Source organism: Hyperolius riggenbachi, chromosome 4 (genome assembly GCF_040937935.1).
Source record: "Hyperolius riggenbachi isolate aHypRig1 chromosome 4, aHypRig1.pri, whole genome shotgun sequence".
Lineage (NCBI taxonomy): Eukaryota > Metazoa > Chordata > Amphibia > Anura > Hyperoliidae > Hyperolius > Hyperolius riggenbachi.
The window spans coordinates 463,091,234-463,113,680 of record NC_090649.1 but is presented as its reverse complement, the minus strand read 5'-3'; the positions used below and the strand labels follow the sequence as shown (position 1 = coordinate 463,113,680).

The window sequence follows — 22,447 nt, the reverse complement described above, 5'->3', positions numbered from 1 at the left end:
ATTCTGCAGATAACTTTACTTTGAAGACCAGTTTGCGGCCCTAAGAATCAACGGGAGATGTGACGTTCCCCCGGCCGTTGGAATATCTAATCTGCCGTGACCGCGCCACCATGTGGTTTCCCCACCGTGCCCCTTGCGAGGATGCTCAGAGGGGCATATCCCTCCTGAAACTCATCAGAGATTCAATTTTCCAGCCAAGAAAAAAAAAAGTTATTTTTTGAAACAGCAGGAAGGGCCGCTGGACTAAGGGCTGGTTCACAGAGACGCTTTGCTAGCATTAAACGCGGCGTTTTGGGGGACGGGCAAAAGCAACATTTTTAGGGATCGGGTGCCGTCCCATGCAAGTGAATGGGAGCATTTAGTACGAGCTGTTGCAGGCTTCCATGAAAGCCTATCAGTAGATCCCGGCATCTCGTCTCAAAAGCAACATGCAGCTTCTAGAAGTCGTTTGCTGTTGCTAGCGTTGCGTTTGAATGCCAGCAGAAGCCAATGAAGGCCAACAACAGCCCGTATTTCTGCTTCCTGCAGACACAAATCCCAGCCCTTTCCTGCAAAAGCCCAGAAAACGCAACGCTCTCAAATGCTACACACTGAAAGCCATTAAAGGCCTTCAAAAAGACATAAAAAACAACAGTGTTTGAATGAGAGGCCGAGCAGAAGCTCGACAGAAGCCCGTGCGAAACAGCCCTTAGGAGAAATATTTACTCTTCTACAGAAGGCGGCAGACAGATATTCGGAATGTTGCCGATCGTCATCAGAGCTACGTGATTGGGGTGGGAAAACTCTAACAGCCTTTCCAATGGAAGGAGGGAATTCTGGGCTGCTTGCAGACAACTGCAATGGCACACTCACTGACTTGCTAAGTTTTGCTATGTTCTCATATGAAGTACATTCAGCTGATGTATGGGCAGATTGACCATGAGACAGATCTCTCTCTGATCGAATCTGATCACAGAGGGATCTGTTGTCTGCCCATACACTGCAGAACGATTCCTGATTTATCTAAAATCGGCCTAGCGCCTCCGCAGCCTGGCAGCCCCCCGTGATAAAAATAAAACGTTGCCAAAAAGCAGGTGGTGCATCAAAAATATATGTAAAACCCCTTTTTTTTTTACAATAGATCTGGGTGCCTTTGCCCAGCTGCAGCAACTGTGCAGTGCCAGCTGTATAATGGGAATTGTTTGTATTTCTTAGCTACATTAATAAGCTTATTTCACCATGCAAATAACAGAACACCTCCTATTTTGGATAAGATAAGGATATTATGACTGGAAGATAATTAAAGAGACACTGAAGCGGAAAAAAATGATGATATAATGATTGGTATGTGTAGTACAGCTAAGAAATAAAACATTAGGAGCAGAGACATGAGTCGAATATTGTTTCCAGTACAGGAAGAGTTAAACTCCAGTTGTTATCGATGCAAAAAAGCCATTGAGCTCCACGACTTTCAAAGTCACAGAGAGCTCTGTCTTCTGAAGCTTGTTATCTCAACTGTCAGGCACTGTATTGTTTTTTTCTTCCCCAGAGGACAGGTCAAAAGTTCACTGGCCTGCTCTTCAAAATCATTTAGAATGCTGAGTAGTGTGTAAACTGCAAATATTAGAGAATGATGCAATGTTATCAAAAACACTATATAACTGAAAATAAAAATATGAGAATATTTTCTTTGCTTCTAATGTTCTAGTAATTATTCATAGTACACAACCACTTCATTATATCATAATTTTTTTTTCCGCTTCAGTGTCTCTTTAACCACTTCAGCCTTCAGTCGTTTTCACTTTATGCATCCGAGCAATGTTCACCTCCCATTCATTAGCCTATAACTTTATCACTACTTATCACAATGAACTGATCTATATCTTGTTTTTTCCGCCACCAATTAGGCTTTCTTTGGCTGGTGCATTTTGCTAAGAGCCACTTTACTGTAAATGCATTTTAACAGGAAGAATAAGAGAAAAACGGAAACAATTCATTATTTCTCAGTTTTCAGCCATTATACTTTTAAAATAATACATGCCTCCATAATTAAAACTCACGTATTGTATTTGCCCATATGTCCCGTTTATTACCCCGTTAAAATTATGTCTCTATAACAATGTATGGCGACAATATTTTATTTGGAAATAAAGGTGCATTTTTACCGTTTTGCATCGATCACTATTTACAAGTTTAAAATAAAAAAAGTATAGAAATATTTCATCTTTACATTGATATTTAAAAAGTTTAGACCCTTAGGTAAATATTTACATGTTTTTTTTTTTTTATTATTGTAATTTTTTTTTTTTATATATATTAAACATTTTATTTGGGTATTTTTTGGGAGGTTAGGATGTAAACAGAACTTTTATAATGTAAATGTGTGTTAAGGGTTTTTTTTTTACTCTTAGTTGTAGTTTTACTTTTTGGCCACAAGATGGCGGCCATGAGTTTGTTTACATGACGTCACTCTAAGCGTAGCACACGCTTAGAGGGACGTACGGGGGACGCAACAGCCAGAAAAAGCGGAGCTTCTAAGAGAAGCTGTCGCTTTTTCTGCGGGGGAGAGGAATCAGTGATCGGGCACCATAGCCCGATTCACTGATTCGTGGGCTAACGATCCGCGGCCAGGAGCGCGCGTGCACGCGTGCGATTGGCCGCGGGAGCGCGCGGACGCGCACATGGCCTCCTGGGCGTAGCTAGTACGTCCAGGAGGCCAAAATAGTTAAAGGACAACTGTAGTGAGAGAGATATGGAGGCTGCCATATTTATTAAGCAATACCAATTGCCTGGCTGGCCTGCAATTCTCTGCCTCTAATAATATTAGCCATAGCCCCGGAACAAGCATGCAGCAGATCAGGTGTTTCTGACATTATTGTCAGATCTGACAAGATTAGCTCCATGCTTCCTTCAGGCGTGTGATTCAGACACTACTGCAGCCACAGAGATCTGCAGACCTGCCAGGTATTGTTCAAAAGGAAATAAATATGGCAGCCTCCATGTACTTGTCGCTTCAGGTTCACTCTAAATCCCCCCTCCCCCTTCACAGTTATGTAAGCCTGTTGTCTAGGTGATGTTTTCTGTGGGAGGGGCAGCAAGCTTTGGCAGTAGGTAAAATAAAAGTTTACACTGAGGGCTGTTTCACATTCGGAGCACAAATCACAAACCGTGGTCGCGATTTTGAGGCTCAAAAAAGTTGCGATTATTTGTGATTATGATTCCCATTCAATAGAACAAGAATAACATGGCAATCACCCCCAAAATGCTGCATGCAACACACTTGTAGTTTATGCAAATCGCAAACGCTGCAGTGACAACGATCCCATAGGGACACATTTGCACAGTGTGAATCATCCCGGAGCTGGGTTTGAAAAAAAAGGGCAGAAATGATGAAGTGATGTCACTCTTAAAGGGGAACTAAAGTAAGAGGTATACGGAGGCTGCCATATTTATTTCCTTTTAATCAATACCAGTTGCCTGGCAGCCCTGCTGGTCTATTTCTCTGCAGTAGTATCTGAATAACACCAGAAACAAGCATGCAGCTAGCCTTGTCAGATCTGACTTTAACCTATTTTGGTTCCTGGACGTAGAAACTATGTCCAGGAACCATGCGCGCTACCGCGCGCTTCCGGCTCGCGGTTCGTTAGCCAGGCAATCAGTGAATCGGGCTATGGTGCCCGATCATTGATTCCTCTCCCCCGCTGTAAAAGCGACAGCTTCTCTCGGAAGCTTCGCTTTTTCTGGCTGTTCCCTCCCCGATGCGTCACTCTAAGCGTGTGTTACGCTTAGAGTGACGTCATGTAAACAAACTCATTGCTGCCATCTTGTGGCCAAAAAGTAAAACTACAACAAAAAGTAAAAAAAAATAAAATCAAACACACAATTACAATAAAAAACTATGGTTTACATCCCACTCTCTCAAAAATACCCAAATAAATTGTTTAATATAAAAAAAAAACCCATTACAATAAAAAAAAAAACATGTAATATTTTCCTAAGGGTCTAAACTTTTTAAATATCAATGTAAAGATGAAATATTTCTATATTTTTTTTATTTTAAACTTGTAAATAGTGATAGATGCAAAACGGAAAAAATGCACCTTTATTTCCAAATAAAATATTGTCGCCATACAATGTGATAGGGACATAATTTTAACGGTGTAATAACCGGGACATATGGGCAAATACAATACGTGAGATTTAATTATGGAGGCATGTATTATTTTATAACTATAATGGCTGAAAACTGAGAAATAATGATTTTTTTTCCGTTTTTTCTTATTCTTCCTGTTAAAATGCATTTACAGTAAAGTGGCTCTTAGCAAAATGCACCCCCCAAAGAAAGCCTAATTGGTGGCGAAAAAAAAAAGATATAGAGCAGTTCATTGTGATAAGTAGTGATAAAGTTATAGGCTAATCAATGGGAGGTGAACATTGCTCAAGTGAAAACGACGGGACGCGAATGGGTTAAAGTCTGAAGCACCTGATCTGCTGCATGCTTGTTCAGGGGCTATGGCTAATAGTATTAGAGGCAGAGGATCAGCAGGGCTGCCAAGCAACTGGTATTGCTTAAAAGGATATAAATATAGCAGCCTCTGTATACCTCTTACTTCAGTTCCCCGTTAAGATGGCCACACAACATACAATTTTTAAAATATCTGTTCAATTCAAGAATGACAATTCATTTTTCTTACTGATTGTAACATTTAAAAAATCTGACCAATGTACCACACACGTATGTTCAATTTTTCCCCAATTATGACAAAAATGATTGGAAACTGAGAAAATTGCTTGGAAGTATATGTAAGAAAATTGACACTCTACCGCACACCATTCAATTTTCATAAAAATTGATCAGAAAAATCCAGCACTCCCGTTAGACTTTTATCAAATAAAATGGGAAATCTAATCGGATTTCTTGCTCAAATATAAAAAAAAAAAAAAGCTTTCGATTTTTCGGGAAATCCGATCTTTTTTATTGAATTGCTGTAAAATCTGATCATTTTATTGTATTGTCTGTGGCCACCTTTAGCTTTACAGAAAAACTGTAAAGATGAAAACCAGCAGAAGTATTCTTTTCTTTTTTCAGTGAACACTAAAAACAACAGGATAAGTAAGCTAAATAAATAATTTCTTATTGGATGCTTTTTATAAAAAAAAATTTCTATGCTATGGAGTGTCATCCTACATTAAAAGCATTTATGCACAATTATGGTGCATTCCTATCGAATAGATATGTGTCAAGGGGTACTTGAGATGATGTTACCCACAATGCCTTGGTACTAGGTCAGCTTAGTCATCAATAATGAGGAACGTGCTATCATGCTGTTGGGAGACTCTGCGGTACACAAAGGAGCAGAGGGAAGAAGAAGAGGCATGTAGACAGAAGCAGAGGTGAAGTAAACATTGATCGGAGGCATGAAGTAAGCTCGCTGCCTGATCAAGTAAGGACAGGGATGTATCGATCGCGCTGTGTGGGTCATCGCTGCGTCTGCTGGCGTGTGTGCCGTACTTCCTGTGTACTGCGGTTATTTACTACACACTAGAAACCAGAAGGAGATGTTCTATTGAACTCTGAGAGGGTTACGATTTAAAGGGCCCATCCCCAAGTTCAGCCCAGAGATTTCACAGAATGTTGTGAGGTATCTGAAAGTGCTTGAATCATATTTAGGGAAATATTACTATTGTTAAAGAGGAGCTGCCAGCCATACTATCTCAGGAAAAAAACACAAATATATAAGTAGATAAATACTTGCTCTACTTACATAACACATGTATTGCACTGTCCACGTTATGATTCCTGTGAATTTTATAAAGGAAAAGTAGAGAATCCTATTCTAGATAGTTTCCATATTTACTGTGGCTATTTTGAAGCCAGTCGTGCTGTAATATCCGCCCTTAGTCTCCTCTGCCTGATTTGCCTGCCCTCCACTATAGAAAGTGCATTGTTTCAGCCTGAGAAATTTTGGCCAGTCAGAGAGGAACAGAGGTGTGGGAGGGGAAAGCAGGAGGGAAAGATGCTTCAGCCAATCAGGCTGCATTAGTTAAGTCTGAGGGGAAGTAGAGAAGCAAAACGAAACAACCCAGCATGCCCTGCAACTTCTCTTTTGTGTACCAAATTTTTTGTGTACCAAATAAGAGTCATGTAAGCTGGGGAATGATAATTTATCAACAAGAAAAGTAATAGTGATTTTAACTTTTGGATTACCTGATTAGCATCCTTATCCCTGCACAATCTGAGCCCTGGATACATGAAGGACTTGCTGAAGCTGCACCACACCTCTCACAACCTCAGATCAGCAAGTTCTATAAACTTGGTCACTCCCAGAGTGCACCTCAAAAAATCTCGAGACAGAGCCTTCTGTCATGCTGCCCCTACCCTTTGGAACTCCCTGCCACACCCAGTAAAGACAGCACCATCCCTGGAGCTATTCAAATCCAGACTGAAAAGCCACCTGTTTAGCCTGGCATTTCCGGACTTGTAAAATTCTTCCTCTGTACCACGATGGTCTGAGTCATGCTTATGCGCTTTGAGTCCTACGGGAGAAAGCGCTTTACAAATGTTATTTGTTGTTGTTGTTGTTATTACTTGTTTACCAGATAAAAATAAAGAATTGATTTTTGATTTTATGCCCGACAGTTACTCTTTAAAGCGGACCTGAACGAAAAATAAAAGTCAAAATAAACATGCACACCGCGTCATACTTACCTCCCACGTTGTCTACTCATTGGTCTATTTCTCCTCCACTGCGTTCCGTTTGTCCACTGCGATGTTTGGAATTCTCAGTTCCATTTTAAAAGTGCATATGACCCCATAACAGCTTCCGGGTCAGCACTCCTTTAAAGAAAACCTGTAACAAAAAAAAAAACTCTGAGGGATACTTACCTCGAGAGGGAGAAGCCTCTGGATCCTAATGAGGCTTCCTCAGTCCACATCGGTCTCGGCAGTCCAGCACTGTGACCCCCAAACAGTGGCGAGATAAATATTTACCTACCGTGATCCAGCGCAGGTGCAATAGCGGCTCTTCGTTCTGGCTAAGGTGGAAATAGCCCCGCCCGATTGTATACGCTCTACTGCGCTGGCGCAAGTCCTTGCGGATTAATCAGGATCAGCTATTTCTGCCTTAGCACGAACAGAGCCGCTACTGCGCCTGAGCTGGATCACGGTAAGTAAATACTGCTGTCCCTGCACAGTAATTGTCAGGCTTTGTCCTGGAAGTTTTGGGGAGCCAGCGCTGAATTCCCCCAGGCTAGAGAGGACGGGGAACCTTCATTGGGACCCTGAGGCTTCCCTCCCACCCCCACCCACACACACTTTTTTTTGATATAAAGTCTCTTTAACCTGTAATATCGCCCACTTGAGCCATACGGAAACATGAACATTACCTTGCACATCAGTTGGCCTTTCAGTTATGACTGACATCAACTCATATAGTGGAAAAGGGTCCTACGGCTTCCAGTTCCGACTAGATCTAGTCAGAATAGGAAGGAATCGTAGTTGGAAGAAAACGGTGAGCTTCTAAATGGAACTGATGGTGAGGTAAGTATGTAATATTCATTTGCAGGTACACCATGTGTTTATTTTTACGCGGTTCAGGTTCCCTTTAAAGGCCAACTGAAGTGAGAAGGATATGGACGCTGCCATTTTTATTTCTTTCTAAACAATGCACATTGCCTGGCTGTGTTGCTGATCCTCTGCCTCTAATACTTTTAGCCATAGACCCCGAACATGATCAAGTGCTCTGGCTCGAGTTTGACTGGATTTGCCGCATGCTCGTTTCACGCGTGTGGTTTAGACTCTACTGGTTCCAAAGAGATCAGCAGGACAACCAGGCAATCTGCATTTTTTAAAAAGAAATAAATATGGCAGCCATCATATCCCTATCACTTTAGGTTTCCTGTTCTGTGTTGATTGCAGATGAAGAAATGACGTGGCTCCTCCCCTCTCCTCTCTCTTTTTTAGGATTTGAAGGCCTGGCCACCTGCCCCATCCCAGAAGTCCCCGAGAACGGATACAGGACTCAGAGCCTCAGTATCTTCCTGGAAGATGCTGTGGTCCGCTTCCACTGTCAGAATGGCTTCCGGCTCAAAGGACCGTCAAAGAAAGTGTGTGCGCTACTTAACAATGGCTCCCTGGCCTGGCGGCCGAGCGACACGCCGGTATGCCTGGAAGAAGGTAGGAAACCGAATGCTCTGGCGATTATTCTAGAGTCCTGCCTTCCAATGCATGGGAGGTGTGTCTGAAATGGTTCAACGCCTCATTGGGGTCAATTCATAAAAGGTTGTGCGGGGAAAAAATCTTGTCGGGAAAATACCGCATTCGGCATAATTAATACAGAGTTAATACATTTTTTCCTGCAGAGACAGCGTCACAATAAAAGCGGCATCGCCAACTTCCCTTTAGATGTGAATTTTTTTTAAACTGCCTCTGTTTGCCCTGAATCTGCTCTGAATCTGTCTACTAGTCTTTCTAAACAATCTATTTAAATGCCACAGCTTAGAAGAACTTCACGAAATGTTGAACATGCAGACTTTCTGATGTAAAAAACATATGAAAACAGGTACCCAAGAGGTTAAAAACACAGCCAAGGGTATTCTGGAAGCCTTGTTTGTTCTGCTCTCACTGCTACTGCCTGGGAGATCTGTCTCCATTAACTTTGCTCTTATCCGCACCCTATCGCCTCTTCAAAGCTCTAATCTTTATGAATTGACATTTAGTGACCTGTGTTGAGATAATCACTGCACAAGGTGGTAATTTACCTCCCTGCTCAGGAATTTCAGCTTTTCATGCGGTAACAGCTTTTATGAATTGACATTTTGCTAAGTGGTCAGTAAGCTGTTTTGAGCATTACCGCATGCAGTAATGCTTTATGAATTGACCCCATTGTAGATCACACATGTCAAACTCTTGCCTGACGTTTGGCCCACAAGTGGTTTCCCCACTCTGCATTATGTTTTGGCCTGCGGGCCTCTTAGCACTAAGCGTTTATGGCTAAGCGCTGAAATTATGAAGAGAAAGGGAGGGGCAGCAGAAGAGTGGTGGCACAAGCCAATAAGAAGTGTTGAGGGAGAGGCGGACTGTAGCTGGACAGAGCTCCATGGCCACATGCTTTTATGCACGCCAATGTGACGGCATAGCTTGCTGGTGCTCAGTGTGGCACAGTATATAAGATGCCAGGCGCATAAACATGGTGACGCGCAGCATCATGATGTCACAAGCGTGGCCACGCAGGGGATTATTGCGTAAGTAGCACAGGCATTCTTCATTTAACCAAAGCCATTAACACTATTCGCTACCTCTGAAAAAGTGGTTGTTGGGGTACCACGGAACACTTGAGGTATAAGGTGTAGGGGGGGGAGGCCACAGAACAATGGCCTCATTCCGTACACTGTGCCACTTATAGCCAGAGGGAGGAGATCATTAGACTTTGAAATTATGTTTTATGATCCTTTAGGGCGATAGTTTACCCCACGATCATCTGGCCTTCTGGGGTCTCTGGCAATGCCAGATTTCTTTAACGATGTTGTGGTGAAGCTGTACACATGATAGATTCTGAGATGACGCTGAACGCTAGTCTTGGTCTAGGGTTATTTAGCCTGTGTATGAGGCTTTAGGCAGGGAGCACAACTGTCACTGCCCTATTGTGAGCGGTCTTGTTTTTTCAATGCTCTACGATTGCGCTCTTGTTTGTGTTAACCATGCATGTTTTTGTTAGTGATTTTTAGTTTTATGGAGAAGCACATATGTACACTTTTTGCAGAAGAAAGTGGAAGGTTGTCCAATTCTTTACTGCAGAAAAAAATTTTGCAGATGGAATGCGGATAAATGCAAAAAAAAAAATCTGAGCAGGCCATTGACTTCAATGCAGGGCCGAGGCAGAGGCAAGAGAGGCTTCTGCCTCTGGGCGCAGTGTAGGAGGGGGCACACAAACTCACTCATTCATATCATTCCCCTATTGAGTTTGAAGCAGGGAGAAATAAGAAAAGGGGATACATGGCAGTGACTGCAAGCCTGATAACTAGAGATTAAGGTGTTGGGGGGTTGAGCCTCTTAGTCTAATAGCAATCAGTGTGTGACGGCTGGGGCGGGAGGGATGGAGGCCAGGGGCGTACGTTGGTGTCTCAGCCTTATGTGTTGGAGGACCTTTTCCCAGCTCTGCTTCAAAGACAAGTGCAGCAATGCGTGTTTTGCCATACGGGGCAGAAGGTGCGTGAATCAAACAAGTGTGTTCACTGCCTTACTCTGCAAACCATGGAGTTCAGTTGTCTGTAACTCTTTTGTTCCCACATTAGTATATGTCTATTTTATGTTATATATATCATTATTACTATCTGCTGAAGGATTTTAGTTTTTTTCCTGGAGTTATACAGTTTTTGCCATTAGAGGAACCATAGTGAAAATAACATAATTAATAAAATTGCTTATTTTTTACAATATTCATTTATAAATGATTTAGTCAGCGTTTGCCCATTATAAAATCTTTCCTCACCCTGATTTCATTGTGAAATGTATCATGGGGGCAACATCTTTAGTCCTGTCAGGTGATCTCTGCAGAATGTTTGTTTACAGAGAGTTCTAAAGCCAGTAGAAGTAATACCTGGTCTCCCAGAATGCTTCGGGAGGAAAATTCCGCTTATCTAAACAGCCTAGGCTGTGACATCATTGAGAGGGCAGGATTACATACAGCAATATATAGATTAAAATGACTGTAAAAATGGGTATATTATACTTCATTGTACTGTGTGTCACTATAGTGCCTCTTTAAAGAGAACCCAAGGTGGTAAAATAATGCTAAAAAAACACACTACCTGATCCGGAGGGCTAGCCGATAGTATACATTGCCGCGGCTCCCTGACGTTACTCCTCTCTGCGTTAGGCTGAGTTAAAACAAATGGCCAAGACCCCGGGGTCAAGATGCTGCAATTTATGCTCTGTGAGTCTCATCACAGAGCAGAGTGCAGAGAGGCGGGGAATGGGCGGAGGAGAGGCAGTGTAGGGCCAATGACAGCTAAGGAAGGCGTGTTCCTAATGCCAGGAGGGGGCGTTTTGCAGGAGTGTCTCTTCTGCAAGGGACGCCCCTTCCACCTGCTAGCTGCCGACAAGCTGCTTGTCAGCGTTTTCGGGGGGGGGCACACAGAACTTAGAATCTAGGGGCTGTATAGATAGATATAGACAGACATGGATAGGACGACTATTATACTACATTATACTCGCAGACACCTCTGCACGTCTGTGCTTTGTGATTCTGCAGATTACTGTGGTCTGTGCCTGCATACACATGACTTAACAGATAAGGTCATCCTAGATATTTATATTCCCGTAAGCATGGCCGGGTATCTAGGATAAGGTCCTACTTCCTGCCGTCCCCTCCGCAGCTGCATTGCCGGGCCGCTGTATGGGGGACGTGAGAGATAATTATGTAAAGCGAGGATTGCAGAAGAGGTATAATAAATCATATTCCACAAAGGGAATCCAATCCAATTACATTTCTGGTCGGGAACATTATCTGCGTGACTTATCCAAGAATCACATCTGGGGACGCAGCGATCTCTCCGCACATCGTATTATCGTGTTATCCGCGCACCGCAGCATCAGAGGACATTTCACCAGCTAAGAGGGCTGTCTGCCAAATACAGGGATTAGTGGAAAACTACAAAGCCGTGTGTGGTGTGTGTATTTGTGGTGTGTGTGTACTGTGTGTGTGTGTGTACTGTTTGTATGTCCGTGTGTACTGTGTCTGTGTGTCTATATACTGTGTATGTGTGTACTGTGTGTGTGTGTGTGTGTGTGTGTGTGTGTGTGTGTGTGTGTGTGTGTGTGTGTGTGTGTCTATGTGTGTGTGTACTGTGTGTACAGTGTGTGTGTACTGTGTGTGTGTGTGTGTACTGTTTGTGTGTCCGTGTGTACTGTGTCTGTGTGTACTGTGTGTGTGTCTATATACTGTGTATGTGTGTACTGTGTGTGTGTGTGTACTGTGTGTGTGTGTGTGTGTACTGTGTGTGTGTGTACTGTGTGTGTCTATATACTGTGTGTGTGTGTGTGTGTGTGTACTGTGTGTGTGTGTGTGTGTGTGTGTGTGTACTATGTGTGTGTGTACTGTGTGCGTATTGTGTGTGTGTGTGTACTGTGTGTCTGTGTGTACTGTGTGTGTGTACTGTATGTGTGTGTGTGTACTGTGTGTGTGTGTGTGTGTGTGTGTGTGTGTGTACTGTGTGTGTATTGTGTGTGTACTGTGTGTGTGTACTGTTTGTGTGTCTGTGTGTACTGTGTCTGTGTGTGTGTGTGTGTGTGTGTGTCTATATACTGTGTATGTGTGTACTGTGTGTGTGTGTGTGTGTGTGTGTGTGTGTGTGTGTGTGTGTGTGTGTGTGTGTGTGTGTGTGTGTCTATGTGTGTTCGTACTGTGTGTGTACTGTGTGTACAGTGTGTGTGTGTGTGTGTGTGTGTGTGTGTACTGTTTGTGTGTCCGTGTGTACTGTGTCTGTGTGTACTGTGTGTGTGTGTCTATATACTGTGTATGTGTGCACTGTGTGTGTGTGTGTGTGTGTGTGTATGTGTGTGTACTGTGTGTGTGTGTACTGTGTGCATATTGTGTGTGTGTGTGCATATTGTGTGTGTGTACTGTGTGTGTGTCTATACTGTGTACTGTGTGTGTGTGTGTGTGTGTGTGTGTGTGTGTGTGTGTGTGTGTGTGTGTGTGTGTGTGTGTGTGTGTACTGTGCGTGTGTGTGTGTGTGTGTGTGTACTGTGCGTGTGTGTGTGTGTCTATATACTGTGTATGTGTGTGTGTTTATGTACTGTGTGTGTTTGTGTATTCTGTGTATTCGTGGTGCGTGTGTATTTGTGTAGTGTGCGTGTGTATTTGTGTAATGTGTGTTTTTGTATTTTGTAGCGCGTGTGTGTATTTGTGAAGGAAGATGGCAGCCTCCGTATTCCTCTCACTTCAGGTTACAGGAACAGTAGGGTAGAGAGCCTTGCACTTCTGAGCCTACAGTCTATAACAGATATTTATACAAACTGGAGGAGAATGATATTAGCAATGATCTTTAAAAAACCCTTTTTATAGCGCGCAGTTATTTTGGATACAGCTGGTGTAATGTCTGAATCTGTATCCACAGCAACACTCTGGGGCCTCTTTATAAAGCAGCATTTCAAATGCGAACTGTTAGCTTGCGTGTTTTTCAAAGCAGAATGTTGCCGGCGTCCTATTTATAAATATGTGATGAAGCTCTCAGCTAATGCCACATCTCAAAAGTGCTATTCAAGTCAGGGGGTCCTCAGAGGAGCGTATGATCAACAGCGACCCAGAGTCCCTCCCACTCAGTGATCTCCTGGTGGCCAATCGCTCTGGTTTCGTTCATTGAGAGGGATGGATATTCTTCCATCCAATCAGCATTGAATGGTGAAGCGCTCAGCTAATGCCACATCTCAGAAGTGCTATTCAAGTCAAGTCTCCAGAGGAGCGTATGATCAACAGCAAGCGCAGGTCCCTCCCACTCAGTGATCTCCTAGTGGCCAATCTCTCTGGTTTCGTTCATTGAGAGGGCTGGATATTCTTCCATCCAATCAGCATGACCCTGGGTGCTGCTGAGAAAAGCCTGATGAAGTTGATTAGGGCCCATTCATATGATTAAAGCATTTACAAGCATCTTGGTTGCCTCCTGTGAAAGGAAGAGGCAAACTTCGGGGGCGTAGCTATGGGTGGGCAAGGAGGGACCTATGTCCCCAGGTACAGCACTGTGAGGGCGCTCAGCACAGCCACTGCACCTCCACGTGCTAGAGAGGCAGCTTGCTGGCTCCACGAAGTGCCCCTGATCCTCTCCCTGCCTCTGCAGAGGAGTGCAGAAGTGTTAACAGCAGTAGAAAAAGCGGCCACATCTTGCTGCCTATCTATAGGGGGCACACGTGGCTATCTAAATGGGGAAGGGGGCAGATCTGGCTATCTATTGGGAGGCACACCGGGCTATCTCAATGTGGGAAGGGGGGCACATTTGGCTATCTATTGGGAGGCACAGCTGGCTATCTATTGGGAGGCACAGCTGGCTATCTATTGGGAGGCACACCGGGCTATCTCAATGTGGGAAGGGGAGCACATTTGGCTATCTATTGGGAGGCACATCTGGCTATCTATTGGGAGGCACAGCTGGCTATCTCAATGTGGGAAGGGGGGCAGATCTGGCTATCTAAAAGGGGCACACTTGGCTATTTAAAGGGGAGGTACATCTGGCTATCTATAGGGGAGCACACCTGGCCATCTAAATGGGAAAGGGGGGCATATCTGTCTATCTATAAGGGGGCACATCTGGCTATCTAAAGGGGGGGAACACTTGGCTATTAAAACGGGGGGCACATCTAAATGGTGGGAAGGGGGGACATATTGCTATCTTTAGGGGGAAGGGGGTCTGCGCAGTCACGGACAATGTTGTCTTGATTGGCAGCGGCGCTTCACGCAGGCACAGTAAGGATGACCTCGAGGTCGTCCTCTGCACCGTGCGGGGACCCCGGGCCGGTGGCTGCGAACAGAGTTGTCACCGAGGGACAGACAGCTGCGAGGGGCTGGAGAAAGCCCCAGGTAAGTAAATCGGATTTGCATAAATATTGGCTGATGATTCCTTTAAGTGTTGCAGAAGATAGTGTTTTTACCAGTTTTGCACAAGAAAGATTAGACGTTTTTAAAGTGGATTCGAGATAAACTTTTACTCATTGCAAAATTGTGTTCCTTTCATATAGTTTATAGGGCATTCCTCAAGCCAAATATTTTTGTTTGTTTGTTTGTTTTAATACTCTAATTCCCTATAAACTAAACAAGCCCTGCCCACAGCTCTTTTAGTGCCTTGGCACTGTAGCAAGGGCTTATGGGAGCTCAGTCTGGGCAGGAGGAGGTTACTAGCCATTGATTTTAGAGGCAGAGGGGAGGAGGGTGGAGGAGAGGGGACTGAATTTACACACAGGTAAGCTGATAGCATTTCCAGCCGTCAGCCTTTGACAATGTGACAAACAGAACATGGCTGCCCTCATTGTATCACAGGAATAAATAATCATAAACTTTTGAAGCTGTTTGCAGCGAGATATGCTATGTAAACTTTAGATAAGATATATAGACAAGTTACTTGTTATAGTTAGTTTTTCATCTCGGATCTGATTTAACACACAAATACCATCACAAGGCAGCGGACTACAGTTGGTTCCCAAAAATGCGTTTTGTTAAACATTTATATACAACGCCTTTTACAGCAGCTTATCTGAGCCTGCAAATTGCTCCATGACTTTGTACTTGTGAATTGTCCCCAAGGAATGCAGACAATGATTCTTCTGGGGATCAAGATCCCCCAACTATTGGTGCGGAGAACCTCCCGGCTGCGCTGGGAATTAGGAGAGCCCGGCAGTCATCACATAGGAGGATTAGTATCCAATGAGTTTCATTGTTCCTCACTAATTATTATGTGAGAGGTTTTGAAGTCAAATTGTAATCAGTTTCCTGTTAATCCTGAATTATAATACTCTGTGTGTTCTGCGACAAGGGAGGGTGCGGCAGAACAGATACGTACATGTTCGTCTTTGTACGCAGCACTTCCTGGTGGTTCTCGAAGTCAGGCGTTTATTAGTTACCTCAATTGATTCGAAATGTAGTGGGCGATAATGCGCCGGGCAAACTCTATGGGTGGCCATACATTTCTCGATTTTATGGGCTAATTGATCTTTCCATCCACTCATATTATCAAGTCTAAGGAGAACCAATGTGGCAACATGGCCGTCAAACCAGTCTTTCAATTGATTTTCATTTAAATTCAGTCGACAGGATTGATCTGGCTTGCTGGCAAATCTCGGTCGCTAGGGCACTTTTGGGTGTGTGGCAGTAATGGTGTTCAGGTTTAGTGATGACTAATGGACCCGACATACCCCCAGCCGGTGTCCCCACAAGTGGGTGTCGGTGTGTCCCCGTGCCTGTGGTGAGTGTTGACGACTCAGCTGTCTTGCCACCGGGAATTATCGCTTCCTCAGGTGCTTGGTGTCGTTGTCACCTCATGTGGCTGTACCATGTGACACCAGCATATTTAGCGACATCACTACATGCGCCGGTGTCACGTGGTACAGGTGCTCACGGTGATGCTGGACAAATGAGGAGACCAGGAGTTGTGCCAGTGGACAGGTGAGCCCTTAACACTTACCATGGACATGGGGGGTGACACACATACACTTGGGAGGGCAACAGCGGTGATGCTTGGAAGTTCGGTGGACAGACAATAGATCCCTCTCTGATCAGATTCAATCACAGAGGGATCTATCTAATGGTCGATCTGATGGCAAATTATAGGTGGCCATACACTAGTCGATTTGCCATCAGATCGACCAACAGATGGATCCCTCTCTGATTGAATCTGATCAGAGAGGGATCGTATGGCTGCCTTTACTGCAAACAGATTGTGAATCGATTTCAGCATGAAATCGATTTACCATCTGTGAAGCTGCCGCTGCCCCCTCCCCCCCCCCGGTGTGAGCCCCCCCCCCCCCCCGGTGTGAGCCCCCCCCCCCCGTCTCCGCTGTCCCTTCTCCGTGCTCGGCTCCAGCTTCACTGTACTTCCTGTCCGGGGAAGTTTAAACAGTAGAGGGCACTCTACTGTTTAAACTCCTGTCGGGACAGGAAGAAGTGAAGCCTGCCGGAACCCAGCGGAGAAGTGACAGCGGGGACACGCGCCGGCGGAGCAGGTAATGTATTGCAGCTAGCGTCGGTCGTCGGACTTTCGAATGCCGCTATCGACGCACTCCCGACCCGCCGGCGATCGAGCGAAATCGACGGGTACGATCGATTTCGGTCGGAAATCGATAGTTCGGTCAGCATTTGCGCAACGATTTCTCAGCAGATTCGATCACAGTGATCGAATCTGCTGTATATTGGCGGTAAAATCGTTAAGTGTATGGGCCCCTTAAGTAATGTATGGCCACCTTAAAATAAAAAAGATAACTAAACAGTTAAAGTTCATTGTGGGCCTGATTCATCAAAGCGGGGTCCATAAGAGAGATGAGGCTAACGTAAGCCTGAATGAGGCTAATTCTCAATGCAGATATGTTAATTAGTGTAAAATATAATTACCTTATTACCTTTTGGAGCTTAACTTCCAATTAAAAAACCTGATATGCAGTTTTGCTTGCCTGCAGCTATGCACCTGTTTAAAGGGAACCTAAACTGAGAGGGAGATGGATGTTTCCTTTTAACCTCCTTGCCAGTTATCCCGAGCTCAGCTCGGGGTAACCTGCACAGGAGGATTTCTCAGGCCCTGCTGGGCCGATCTGCATAATTTTTTTTTAATTGCACGCAGCTAGCACTTTGCTAGCTGCGTGCATATTTTGATTGCCGCCGCTCGCCGCTGATTCGCCGCTGTCCACCGCGCCCCCCCCCCCCCCCTCCAGACCCCTTGCGCAGCCTGGCCAATCAGTGCCAGGCAGCGCTGAGGGGTGGATCGGGATTCCCTCTGACGTCCCAACGTCATCCCGCCCCGTCACCATGGCGACGGGGGAAGCCCAGCAGAAAAAAAAGGTTCTGACCTCTTGTAAAACTATCTACAGCTAAACATGTATTTCCCATCACATTGGCTGCATGGAGATTCTGATTCTCATAAGTGGCCATTGCTGTCAGAGTCTCAGTAAGTGATGTACATTCAGAGACTGACTGCCATGCTGCTAATGCTATCACAGTGATGGTCCCCGAGTCCCCCGCTCTGAGGATCCCCTTCCTCGCAGGGCTGAGCTTTGATTGATGTTTTATGAAGATGCAGCCTTGAAGGCCAGATATTGACAGGAAATGGAGTTCTGTTTGGCGTATTCTTGCTTGGTGTAGCAGCACGCTGCAGGCTGTTTCATTAGTGTAGTGCTAACTGTCTGCATTAGCGGTCCGACCTGCTGTCCATCAAACTGATTTATTGCCAGACCGTGCGACGGAGTGACGGGTGACGGCTGCGGCTCTCCGCTTAGGAAATCTCATCACGGCTGAGGCGTTTTGCATAACGCGCTTTTCTTAACAGAATGCTGCTGGGGTGGTTTAATAATTCACTGCAAAGAGCAATAGAGATTTGCCAATGGCATCAACCACCAATCCGGCAAAGCTGATGCTGAAACGGAGGACTGGGGTAGCCACATATGAGAATCAGACAACGCTAGCCATCCAGAGGCATGCACTTCATAGAAGCGCCGGGTAATTTGGGCATGAGATGTTGCCGATAGTAGAATACTATGGTTAATGTTACCGATATTCCACTATTGAAGTCTCTAACCTAATCCTCACTTTATCCCTACCCTACCTATGCCTAACAGTAAAAGACCACGTTGCGAAAATCATAAAATGTAAAATGCATATAAACATATACATATAAGAAGCACGTTTCTTCCACAGTAAAATGAGCCATAAATGTATTTTCTCCTATGCTGTTGTCACTTACAGTAAGTAGTAGAAATCTGACAGAACCGACAGATTTTGGACTGTCCCATCTTCTCATGGGGGGTTCACAGGGTTTTCTTTCTTTTCAAAAGCACTTAGTAAATGGCAGTTGCGCCATGCTGAGGATCCCCTATGGAGAGATGGACTAGCCCAAAACCTGACGGTTCTGTCAGATTTCTACTACTTACTGTAAATGCCAGCAGCATAGGAGAAAAGTAATATAAGGCACATTTTACTCTGGTAGAAACGTATTTCTTATTTGTATATATGTATATATATATATATATATATATATATATATATATATATATATATAAACATATGTTACGGCCAGAACCCGAAGTGTGGCCACTTCGCGTTCTGGCCAGCCACTTCGGGTTCTGGCCGGCCAATTTGCGAAGTGGCCGCAGCGCAGCGGCCAATGTTAGAAATGCAAAGCTACACTTATTTTACGGCCGTCTCGCTGCGGCCAAATGTATTAAAAGTTGCTTAAATTTAATGAAATATAGCCGGCGGCGATGTGATAGATGAAGCCGCCGGCTTTCGCACTGCCTCCCCCGATTCTCTCCCCCCCCCCCCCGCCTCTCTCCTTGTCCCCGCCTTCCATACAATACGGAGCCGCCGGGAGAGTCGTTCGTTGCGGCAGGGGAAGCAGAGCGGGGAGGCTGCAGACATTGTTTCTGCCAGCACCCGCTCTGCAGGAACGGCAGGATTCCCCTGCCGCGACGAACGACTCTCGGGGACACGCGTGTCCCCGCCCGGCTGCTCCGTATGTCGTATAGGAGGCAGGGAGAGGAGAGAGGCGGGGGGAGGAGGAGAGGAGGAGGAGGCAGTGCAAAAGCCGGCGGCTTCATCTATCACATTGCCGCCGGCTATATTTAATTAAATTAAACAACTTTTAATACATTTGGCCGCAGCGAGACGGCTGTAAAATAAATGTAAACTTTCCATTTCTAACATTGCCCGCTGCGCTGCGGCCACTTCGCACATTGGCCGGCCAGAACCCGAAGTGGCCGGCCAGAACTAGAAGTGGCCACACTTCGGGTTCTGGCCGTAACATATATATAGTTAAGATTTTTGCAGCATTGGTCCTTTAACCTCCCTACCTACACCTAATAATAACCTCCCCCCTATCTATGTCTAACAATTGTCATATTTTTTATACTATAAAGAAATATACTAAACCTGTTGTGTCCGTGGTGCATGGGCATTTGTTCATCTTCTCCCCTCAATCCCCCACCAATTCTTACGTCCCTCTTGTGCCTTGTTATGTCTCTCTTGTGTTTCCCTTCTACCGCTTGTGTCCCCCCATTGTGTTCCCTTTGTACTTTTTGTGTTTTATTTACAGTAGCACTTTAAAACTATAATGGCTGAAAACTAATAATTATTTTTTTTATTTTTTTTTCTTATTCCCTTAAAATGCATATAAAATTAAATAAGTAGTAGTAGTAGTCTCAAGGAAAGCCTAATTTGTGGAGGAAAACAAAAATGTATAGATCATTTAGGTGTGATAAGTAGTTATAAAGTTATTTGCAAATGTATGGGAGGAGCGTAAAATGTGAAAATTGCTCTGGTTTTTAAAGGGACCCTGAGCAGATGCTGTGGGCATGCCTATAAGCATCCCCACGGCTATTTGGTAAAGAGGAGACATTCACCTGCCCCTTATGTAAGTACACCTGCTCCCAGGCTAGCCGCTATGTAAGCAGGAGAGCTTACATAAGTGGCCGGTGAGTGTCTCCTCTTTACCAAATAGCTATGGGCATGCTTATATGCAAGTAAGCGGGGACCACCTGTATACCCCCTTATCTCTTTATCGCATCAATTATAGTTTAGGTAGAAAATAAGAGTGCCTATATATCATTGCAGCCCGATCGAACTTCAGATTCGATAATCTTATCACAACGGAAGAGAATCGGTGCCCCAGCATGGTCGCCCGATCAATTGTATGATCGATTACAAGTCGAAATCAGTCACATGGATCAATTGGGAATAGCGGAAAACTCTTGGTCACAAAGGCTGGTTACCTGATGCATGGCAGCAATGGCATTCGATATTGCCACGACCGATGGACCCCATCCAGTGTCGCCCCACCCCCAAGTATGTGCAGGCTCAGATTTACATCACTGGAGCCTATAGGCATAGATGTCCTGGCTCCCCAGACTTCACCCTCCAGGAACCTACAAACCTCCGCCGAACCGCACGGAAAACATGCTGGTTGGCCCAGCTGTCTCCACTCCCTTACTTTCCTTGTCCTTCATGGGCAGCTACAGGGGCCCTTTACCATTAGGTAGCTGGAGGTATCATCAGTATTAAATAGGTAAAGGTACCCTGGACTGAAGGGAGATACTCTGCATAGGGAAGGAGGGAGGGAGGCACTAGTGGGGGGGAGTGAGACACCTTTCCATTATCAGGCGCCTGTAGGCACTTGCCTATAGTGCCTTATGGAAAATCCAGCCCTGAGTATGTGTGTGTGTGTGTCCGCGTGCACATAAAGGCTCAACTTCCCACCGGCGCAACTCCTGGCCTCCTCCAAGTGTCTGCTATCACCACAAACAGTGGCACGTGTTGTGATGTCACAACAGGTACCGATACACATTGTACAGGTGCTCGCGGTGATGCTGAACACCGAAGGAGACCAGGACTCATGCCAGCAGAGAGGTGAGACTTTACACTAATCATGGTCACCTGAGGGGGGGGGGGGGTCGGGCACTCACACTTTACACTTGGAGAGCGGCTTGGTAGGCAGCGGTTGTATGATTTCCAATTTATCTAATGGTTGATCTGGCCATACATAGAGTGATGTACGGCCAGCTTAAAGTAAACCTGTAATAAAGAAGAGCTCCCGGGGGTACTTACCTCGGCAGGAGAAAGCCTCTAGATTCTAATTAGACTTTCCCCATCCCCTCCTGTAGCTCCGATCTACCGCTCGCAGCCCCCCAAAATCGCAACAATCCTGTGAGAGCCTCGCGCAGGCTCACTTGCGGCGTCCGTTTCGGCTCAGACAGAAATAGCTGAGTCTGATCAGATCTGCTCTACTGCGCAGGCCTGAAAGAACACCACAAGTGTGGCTGCGTGAGGCTGTCACAGGATTGGTATGATCCTGGAGCCCGCAGAGGCTGCCAGCACTGGATCAGAGCTGCAGGTGAGGACAGGGGCAGCCTCATTAGGATGCAGGGGCTTCCTCCTCCAGAGGTAAGTACCTCCAAGGGACTCTTTTTTTTTTCATTACAGGTGCTCTTTAAATCAACCGCAAAATGACTTCTAAGATGACAATATGTGTTATTAGTTTTTTTGTATGAAAGCAGAACAACCTCATAACTCTGAATCATTATTTTAGCGCCTGCGATACGATCCTCTCCAAGATTCCTTTCTCCGAAAATACGTTTTAATTTGTTACCATAATAAACAGCGGTTTTATTTAGGCCGCGTTCCATCGCCGCCGCCTGCAGTCCTGCATTATAGGCTTAGTATTGATCCTTGTGTGACTGCACACTCTATCAGTAACTCCAAGTCGACGTGCCCGGCCAACGACCCAGCAGCACTCCGGGTCAATCAGCAGTACAGGAATCAAGAGGCCGGCACCATCTATTTTTCTGCTCTTTTATTGCTTAAAAGCATAAATATATTCCAGCAATAGATGCAACGTTTCAAGGCTGCACGCCTCTTTATCAAGCTTGGCTGGGTATACAAATAACATAGTAAACATGCCCAGTATTTATACAAGTCATGGATGGCAGCAGCCAATAGCATTCAAACATACTCACACCAATCATAATAGTCCTGTACTTGCGGACCTGATGGGGAACTTCATTGCTGCTCGCCTGATAGGACATAATATGCTGGAGCCTCCCATCTGGTGTGTCCGTCCTGGCCAACGGCTCGGTAACCTCCTTTGTCCGCCCCTTACTGCACGGGCGCCACCTCCTCCGCAGACTGCGGACCTGATGGGAGCCCTGCATGACGACACGCATTGGGCGGCGCCAAGTCGCGCCGCCGTAGCGTGCAGAGGCGGAAACAGTGGGGACGTCTTCGGC

The 22,447-nt window shown here is 45.2% G+C and overlaps 1 protein-coding gene across 3 annotated transcripts in view; it reads left to right on the top strand.

Moving 5' to 3' along the window:
• The window catches only part of SUSD4 (sushi domain containing 4), a 243,224-nt gene that overhangs the window by 133,882 nt on the left and 86,895 nt on the right, over positions 1-22,447 (top strand). For all 3 annotated transcript variants that reach the window (XM_068279673.1, XM_068279674.1, XM_068279672.1), the window contains one exon: positions 7,943-8,155. In XM_068279673.1, the coding sequence (XP_068135774.1) occupies positions 7,943-8,155 (213 nt within the window). The remainder of the gene's footprint in view (positions 1-7,942; positions 8,156-22,447) is intronic.